This window comes from Antrostomus carolinensis, unplaced genomic scaffold, assembly GCF_000700745.2.
Source record: "Antrostomus carolinensis isolate BGI_N321 unplaced genomic scaffold, ASM70074v2 scaffold387, whole genome shotgun sequence".
Lineage (NCBI taxonomy): Eukaryota > Metazoa > Chordata > Aves > Caprimulgiformes > Caprimulgidae > Antrostomus > Antrostomus carolinensis.
Genome location: NW_010327889.1, coordinates 9,522 through 18,554, shown reverse-complemented (window position 1 = coordinate 18,554; position 9,033 = coordinate 9,522). Strand labels below are relative to the sequence as shown.

General features: G+C 42.0%; 1 protein-coding gene across 1 annotated transcript in view; it reads left to right on the top strand.

Annotated features, from left to right (window-relative positions):
- The window catches only part of LOC104528115 (pericentrin), a gene marked incomplete at both ends in the record, with an annotated part of 59,041 nt that overhangs the window by 41,242 nt on the left and 8,766 nt on the right, over positions 1–9,033 (top strand). Inside the window, 4 exons of the mRNA XM_029085964.1 lie at positions 1,237–1,380; positions 4,630–4,659; positions 8,344–8,573; positions 9,004–9,033. The exon at positions 9,004–9,033 is cut by the window's right edge and continues 87 nt beyond it. Coding sequence (XP_028941797.1) covers positions 1,237–1,380; positions 4,630–4,659; positions 8,344–8,573; positions 9,004–9,033 — 434 coding nt within the window. The remainder of the gene's footprint in view (positions 1–1,236; positions 1,381–4,629; positions 4,660–8,343; positions 8,574–9,003) is intronic.

The window sequence follows — 9,033 nt, the reverse complement described above, 5'->3', positions numbered from 1 at the left end:
CACTTGTGCTCCAGACCCTTCCCCAGCTCCGTTGCCCTTCTCTGGACACGCTCCAGCACCTCCATGTCCTTCTTGGACTCAGGGGGCCCAACATTGAACCCAGCACTTGAACTGCAACCTCACCAGTGCCCAGTACAGGGGGAAGAGAACTTCCCTGGTCCTACTGGCCACACTGGTGCTGATCCAGGCCAGGATGCCCTTGGTCTTCTTGGCCAGCTGGGCACTCTGCTGGCTCATGTTCAGATGGCTATCAAGCAACACCCCCAGATCCTTTTCCTCCAGGCAGCTCTCTGGCCACTCTTCCCCAAGCCCGTAGCGTTGGATGGGGTTGTTGTGACCCAAGTGCAGAACCCAGTACTTGGCCTTGTTGAACCTCGTACAATTGGCCTCAGCGCATCTATCCAGCCTGTCCAGATCCTTCTGGAGAGCTTTCCTACCCTCAGGCAGATCAACACTTCCACCCAGTGTCATCTGCAGATTTACTGAGAGTGCACTTAAGAAGGGACAAAAGCTTGAGACAGCTGATCTCGTTCCACCCAGTGTCATCTGCAGATTTACTGAGGGTGCACTTAGTAAGAAGGGACAAAAGCCTGAGACAGCTGATCTCAACGCTATCGCAGACTGCATATCGTCAGTTTAATTCCCTCTTGTGAAGATTGTGAAGACTTGAGGTCTTTGCCTTTATGTCAGAGAGTCTTCAAGGATTTCCATTCAAGTTGAGTTTTTCTCCCTAATCATGGAATGTACTTTTCATTCCTCATCTCAGTCATACTCCTTTAGATTTATTTGGTCTTTCCAAAATTCTCTTTACTTCCTTTCTGTGAATCATTCCTGGATTTCTTGGGTTCTGGATCTAACACTTCATCTTACTTTCTGGAGATTCTGTGTCTTCAAACCTCATCCCCCAGCCAAGGATGTGTCAGGTTGTCCTATGTTGTGAGGTGATCCCAGGCCATCATGGCTCAACAATTCCCATGTACATTCTATATGTTTGGAGACATTTTATGACGTGGTAGTCTCATAAAATCTATTAGAATACAATAACTGGTACATTTTATTCTGTAACATACCTCAAAAAGCCTGGCTACAGTGTAAATTTAAGTCATCTTGCACTTCTTCCTTTCTATGTCACCTTCCACTGTTTGTAAAGGATTATTTACTGATGTTTTCAAGCTGCTTTTTTCCAGCAGATGAGTTTGTCTATTGCTTTATGTGCATTCTGACTTGGGATTTTAGGCATTATCGAAGGCTATGCCGCAGAAAAGGCTGCGTTGGAAGAGGCTTTGAATCTGAAAGAGGAATCTGAACGTCGCCTTGTTGTTGAGCTGGAAAATATGCGTGAACGCTTCCAGGAGCTCACCCAGGAGCAAGCAATTCTTGGTGAGGAGTGGGTATGACACTATTCATGGAAAACGAACTTGTCTCCAGTCAGGGCACACTGCAATGTGTTTCTGTAACTTACCAGTTTTTTGGTTTGATGACCTAGTGTTAACAGGGTCTTTCTGTAAAAGCAGAAAATAAAATAAAGCAGCTGGTTCTTTGGTTATAAGATGATAGTACTGTTAGTGAAGAGTACTGCTGTAGTCTTATGCTTTGTTAGAAATAGAAAATGTCTGAGAATCTAAGAGGTATGTATTAACTGCAGGTAGTTAGTTGCAACAGATAATTAGCACCTAGTTAGTAATGGAAATGCTAGTTATTTTGACGCTTCAGTATAGGAGAAGAGTTGGAGCTTCAAGGCTTCTGACTGTTTCCAGGACTAAGGAGCTAGTTTAATAATGATGGAAGGAATAAAATACTCATGGAAGATTATTTAACTTAGGAAAAACATGTGGTGATTATGTGTACTTAGTTTCATATATAAGACTGGGGAGCAAGGGAAAAGCTTATCCTATCAAAATGCACACATGTGATCAGTAAGGGTGACTGCAGAAGGATTTTAATGATCAAGCTCAAAGTCTGTTTAGGTTTTTAAAGGAAAATACATGGATTGAAAAAGCTGAATGAGGTAGTGTTGTTGAAGAAGATAAGGTGAGGCAATTATCTTACACCTTTTTATAAAGAGTGACTCACTGCAAGCCAAAAATGGCCATTGGAATACCAAATCAAACTCGGATAAGTAGGTGCAAATAAGCAATCTGCTTGGGAACTCCTTTCCCAACTCCATCACTTCTTCAGCCCCACAGACTATGTGATGTGATGTAAGCTAACTACAGCAGCTTATGTAGGGAAGTGGAGTAGGATAAAGGGAAACTCTTCAACCTACTGGATGGAGTCTAATAACACTCAATGAGTGGAAGCTGGGGCTGTGATAACTCACGCTGCAAATGAAGGAATACACCTTTTAACAGTAACAGCAGTGATTTAATGAAGACACTGAAGAATCTCAGTGTAACAGAGCTGGCTTACACCTAAGATTTTTTATTATTCACAGAACAAAATTCAGAGATGCTTTGTGACTTGCACTGTGCAGGAACTCAAGACTGGGTTATGCTGGTTCCTAGTGATGAATCTGTGAATCACTTAAACAGCATTATATAGTTCTGACTTCTTGAATTTGCAGCCTTAATGTTATTGTAGTAATTCTACAAGTGAATTTCTCTGTGTCATCTTCCAATAGAAATGTTATCATTTGGGATCACTGCCTTTCCATTTCTGCCAACATTATGCTGCCCTCAGCTACGTTGCATAGATCTTTACTGCCTGAGTAGACTATCTAACAAGTAGTTGTACATAGTGCATGCTTAAGTCAGAAATAAGGAAAGCAAGAAACAGTTTTCTAGTGAATTTCTCCACTGTCGGTAGTAGACAAATGTAAAGACTTTAGGTTTTAGGATATGGACCCAGATTCTATAGGAGAGGTGTGTTTGACTGGACGCTGTCTGTATGTTGCAGTTATCTGTCCACTTCTCGAGACCCTCTGTTGTGCACTCCTGCCTGATTTTCAGCACTACTGTGTAATTCCTCTGCAACTCTTTGCCTCTTACCTCTCCCACACCTCCTCTTCTCTTACTCTTGCTGTTCTTGACCTCTCTTCTGACTCTTGACTCTACCATTGTCCTGCTTTTGTGGGCTACTATCCTTCTGAGTTTTTCCTTTTGGCTCTGTACTCAACCTTTCAAATGTAATGTGATCGAAGTACTCACTCATGTTGTACATAAAATCATGGAATGGTTTGGGTTGGAAGGAACCTTTAAAGGTCATCTAGTCTAACCCTCATGTAATGAGCAGGGAAATCTTCAACTAGAATACAATAGAATATTTTCAGTTGGAAGGGACCTACAATGATCATCTAGTCCAACTGCCTGATCACTTCAGGGCTGACCAAAAGTTGAAGCATGTTGCTAAGGGCATTGTCCAAATCCCTCAAACACTGACAGGCTTGGGACATTGACCACCTCTCTAGGAAGCCTCTTCCAGTGTTTGACCACCCTCTTGGTAAATAAAGGCTTCTTAATGTCAAGTCTGAACCTCCCCTGATGCAGCTTTGAACCATTCCCAGGCATCCTGTCCCTGGATCCCAGGGTGAAGAGCTCAGCACCTCCCTCTTCATGTCCCCTCCTCAGGAAGCTGTAGAGAGCACTAAGGTCACCCCTCAGCCTCCTTCTCTCCAGACTAGACAAACCCAAAGTCCTCAGCTGCTCCTCATAGACCTCGCCTTCCAGCCCCATCACCAGCAACTAGATAAGGTTGCCCAAAGCCCCAACCAACCTGAGCTTGAGTTTTTGCAGGGATGGGGCATCTACAGCCTCTCTGGGCAACCTGGGCCAGCATTTCACCACCCTCATAGTAAAAAAATTACTATTTGTATCTAGCCTGAATCTCCCCTCTCTTAGTTTAAAGCCATCACCCCTTGTCCTGTTACTCCAAGCCCTATTAATAAGTATAGTATATTTATTAGTATTAAACATTGTCTGACCTCTCAGATGACATCTTAATAATACCTTAGAAGCAAATTGAATAGTGGTCTCAGACAAATTGTCCTGGTTTACAGAGTCTATGCTTGTTTGCCCCAGTAAGCAGAGGAGGAGGTGGGGGCAGACCTCTCTTCCTCAAGGAAAGGCAGCAGGTCCAGGGGGATGTATCTGAAACTAAATGCATGTTGTGCTTGCTTTACAACAGTGATTGTGGCCTCAGGTCATGTGTCCCACAGGAAACACAAAATAATTGCAATGTATTGTTGAACACAAGTTTGTCTGTGTGTCATGGAAATGTGTGATAGATCCCAGAGTCTGTGAGTGAGTCCCACTGGACTGAATCCCGCTTTGAATCCCCTGGCAGGAACCAGAAGGGAGATTTGAGGTACTAATTCTTCTATTTCTGTCTGGGGAAAATTGCGGAAAGAGAATATGGAATTAGAAAATGTGTAAGTGACCAGCCAAGAATGTTGCAATCAACTGGCATGGTTCTAACAGAAAATCACTTCTGTAGTAGCTCTAGTCCAGTGTCAGTCGTGGATCAACATATGTCATCAGGAGCTATGTGTCTTAACAAAGGGGAAGGGCATTTTTGCCGAATAAAAGGTAGGCACTATCTCTATTACATATGAAATTGTAGTGATGTAGAAGATGGAATGGATCACAATGTCTTCTTCTGTTCTTGTACATGTCTGTGTGTTTCGATTTCCAGGAACACGTGTAGCACAAAAAGAAGGTTCAGGTTTGTAATGATAAGTGTGGGTTTTCTCCAGTGTGTGTTACTGTAACACTGAGTGAATGACTTGATACTTTTGATTTTATTTTAACAAAGAGGCATAGTACTTCATAAATAGGCCCAAGAAATTACTGGCATTATGAATGTTTTGTCAAAAAAGTTTTGACTTCTGTGATGCACTAGAAAAGAACTAAAACTAAATATTCAATGCACTGTTCCATATTTAAAGGAAAAAAAAAAAAGTTTTGCTGTTGTTAGGCTTTAAGTGCATTGTGCCATTATCTTCTTTGTGTTTGCCAGCTTCATTTATAGTTTGAGGGGATGGAGTGGGTTGTAAGCTCGCTGTGAGCTTCTAATGATACACATTGGGCTGGTAAAATGATTAAATTAATTTAAGGGGGAGGGGGAGAAAAATATTTGAGGTGATGCAAAATGGAGAGCTACAACAAAAATAGCAAGAACTGAAGGAAGTCTAAGGGAGACTAGAAAAATAATAGAATGGTGAGGTAGATCAGAAAAAAGAAGGGGAGCGCAAAAAATTAAGGGAGGCTAGTTATGGGAGGGAAGATGAAACCAAAAACAAGCAAGAAGGATCCGCAGAGTTTCACACTGACTGGAAGTCTAATGCTGATGTCAGATTTGTAGGTGCCAAATGGAAGAAGCATATTTTCTTTCTTTTTTCTTTTTTTTCCCTCCTAAACTAAAGTATACATACTTAACTCCTGAGTAGCAAACGTCTAGATCTGATAAATTCAAAGCTGCAATGATTATGTTTTGTGGTCTACTCAAAATATAATTCTCTTACAATATCTTTAGATTAATTTTATTTATACACACATGTATATTTGAGAATGTGCTCTCTTGCATATTCACTGTCTTTTGCTTCTAGACTTTTTCTTTTCCCTCAAAGGGTGTGAGCTGGGTAAACTAAGTCCCTCAGGTGAATAAAGAGGAATTATCTAGGTGAATCCCAGCTAGAGTTAAAAAGCTGCACTGACCTGTCTTGCCCATTACTGTATCTTTATTCTTTCTGTCCATTCAGATCTCTCTCAAACACTGTTTTTATCTAAAATATTTTTGGTAACTACCTCACTGTCCTGAAATCTGCTGCTACCCCATGAAACGGAGGGAACGTCTGACCTGGCTGGTTAGAGTGTGTTTGGGGACTGACGTTCTCCTGGTAGCCACAGTCCAGCTCTTGCCAGCAGGTCATTAGAACTTGAGCATTTGCTGCAAGTGTTGAGCCCTAAAATTCATCCCTATTGCCCCATCCCAGCCATCTGTAGTACTTTTCCTCTGGTTTGCAATTGTTTGTAGTGTGTGGAAAATACAATTTTAAAAAATCCTGTTGTTTGGAGTTGATTAACATTTCTTGAAAAGCTGATGCCTCCTCCTTTTTTTGACGTGCAGTACTAATATGAGTCGAATGGCCTCGCTAATAAAATGCACTTAGAATGGAGCTTGGCATTTGCTAACAATGATCTTGGGAGTGTGCCGGGGCATTACCAAAGTGCAGTTGCATGGTTTGAATAGCATTAATACATAGCAGGTTTGTATCTACAGAGAAACAAATCTGTGATCTATTTGTGTTGCTTGAAATTATATAGATACACCTGGGGGACATGTGCTTAAAAAAGAAAAAACAATTGCTGAAACAGATTGCGCTTGCTGAAATTGCCAAAATGTGATATGTCTGCTTTCTATGAAATATTTTTAATTCCATGTGAAATATTAGCCTAATTACTTTTTTCCATCAACTTGCATTTCTGTCTGAGGAGGTGACCATGACTGTTGATTTCAGTTTTATCTCATTGTATTTTGTTCCCCAGAAAGCAGTAATGTTCCTTTTGAAGATGATCAGAAGCCCTTAACTCATTAATCACAGAATCACAAAATTGCCTTGATTGGAAAAGACCTTTAAGATCATCGAGTCCAACCATAAACCCAACACTACCAATTCCACCTCTAAACCACGTCCCTAAGCACTATGTCTACACCACTCTTCAATCCCTCCAGGGATGGGGACTCCACCACTGCCCTGGGCAACACCTTCCAATGCCTCAGAACCCTTTCAGCAAAGAAATTCTTCCTCACATCCCATCTCAACTGCCCTGGCCACAACTGGAGCCCATTTCCTCTTGTCCTGTCCCTTGGGCCTTGGTTGAACAGACCCACCCCCACCTCTCTCCACCCTCCTCCAAGGGACTTGCACAGAGCCACAAGGTCTCCCCTCAGCCTCCTTTTCTCCAGGCTCAACAACCCCAGTTCCCTCAGCCACAAGGGAACTCAGCACACTTGTGCTCCAGACCCTTCCCCAGCTCCGTTCCCTTCTCTGGACACGCTCCAGCACCTCCATGTCCTTCTTGGACTCAGGGATTCCTTGTTGGAATCATAGAATTGTCTTTTTCTCTTTGACTGAAAAGATTAATAATGGAATATTTGAAAGGTAAAATAATGAGCTCTTGCAGGACCTTACTTTAAATACTAAATAGCCAGACCTCTTATTTTTCCTGTTCAGGTTATTTAGCTTTATTCACATTAAAATAGTTTTGCTACATGTGCATTCACAGTAAAGTCTCAGGTTGTGTCTCCTAAACTGTTTATTCAGTACATCCAATTGATTGAAAATGCAGTTTGTAGGTGTAAATTGGCTCTTGATAACTTAAATAATCTTGAGCTCTGTATGTTTTTATATTTGTGGTATTTCTCTTGCAGACTGTAGAAGGCAAATACGTGCTATCTTTTTCCCAGATGTTTCTTCTCTCTGTCGCCTCAGAACTGGACTGATTTTCTGTAAACATGACTTTTCTCTGGATTTTAATTCCCACTCGGGTTTGGAGACAAAGATTAGCTTTGTTTTCTCGTAGCAGCTAGCTTCAGGGTGGGGCTGGGCACCAGTGGCCACTGAAGTGGTGGCCTGAGTGCTGACTCAGCAGTGTAGATGTCAGCAGCAGTACCCAGCATGGCAGGAGGGGAAGGAGTAGTTGGGATGCTAACCTGAGATGGGATGTTGGAGGTGAGAGAATGATCTCGGCGTGACAGTTTGGAGGAATTGAGAGTTCTGTATTGGGTGTCTTGATTGGGAGGAGATTTGAAATAGGGTGGGAAGTTGGGGTGTAAGGAGTGGCAAGGACTTAGGATGGAACAGTGAAGGATGGGGCAGTTGACAGGATGGGTATGAGAGACTAGGTGGCTGACGGTGGGCTGTGGGGCTTAAATTTAGGGATGGAGCACATCTGGAAGGGAGTGAATGTGGAGGACTGAGGATCTGGTGTGGTTTGGAAAGAGCCCCTGGGGCAGGAAGAGTGTGGAACCAGGGTTGAAAGGGCAAAGGAGGGAATTTGAAGGACTCCTGGACAGGTGAGATGGGCCTCTCTCTGGAATTGTGAGGTCTCTAGGGGTGAAGGTGAAAGCTTTTGATGTGCGCAGAATATCTCTAACCAGGATTTGCTTTGGGGTTGAGAACAGATGACCGTGTCCTCCATTACTACAGCAGTCTTATCAGAGGGGGCTTTCAGAGGCACAGTGAGCAGTCAGGTATCAGACTTGCTTTTCTGTCTCTTGCAGACAATCTCAGGTTTTTCTTTGGTTTTGATGCTGTCCAAAGTACCTGAATTCAGTCTTGTCTTAAACTCAATTTGATTGTTGTAGCCTGTACTGACCACTCTCTTGTTTCGTGTTCTTATTCAGGTCTTCTCGAAGAAGTAGAATTTTTAGCGAAGGAGAAATTAGAGCTTCAATGTCAGGCAGAAAAGGACCATTCCAACTTATGCTCACAAATGAAAGCTTTGGAGGTGGAACTAGAAGAACAGCTGCACAGTAACCAAGACTTGGCTACACAGTTACTGGAGGTTGTTGAATTAAAACAGCAAATCCAAGTCCTTGAAAAACAGCTTAAAAACCAGCGGCAATTCATGGACGTAAGCAAGCTTGATACCACGTTACCATGGTTTTTGGAGGTGATAAATACTCCTCCTAGTTTGTGACTGAGACTTGAAAGATGGTTCCTAAAATGGGATACTTCCAGTTTTGTTTGAAATTAAGACCTTGGTATTCTAGTCTTGTTAAACAAAAAAAAGGTAGCTTTAAAATTCCATTTCTGTAGTATTACAGGATTTTTTTTCCTTTTTATTAATTGCTAATTGTAGTTTGGAGTCAAAAAGAAGTTTGGTTTGTGGTTTGTTTTTTTTTTTTTCCCTGTAATTTTAGCTACGCTTACGGGACTACTAACATGTTTTAATTATTTTGAAGTGAGCATAGTTTCCTCACCACAAAAACAAACCCCAATTTTTTCTTGTACTCAATATTTCAATGAAAAATATTTTCATTCTCACCTGGCTGCACTTACAGGAACAAGCCATAGAAAGGGAACACGAGCGT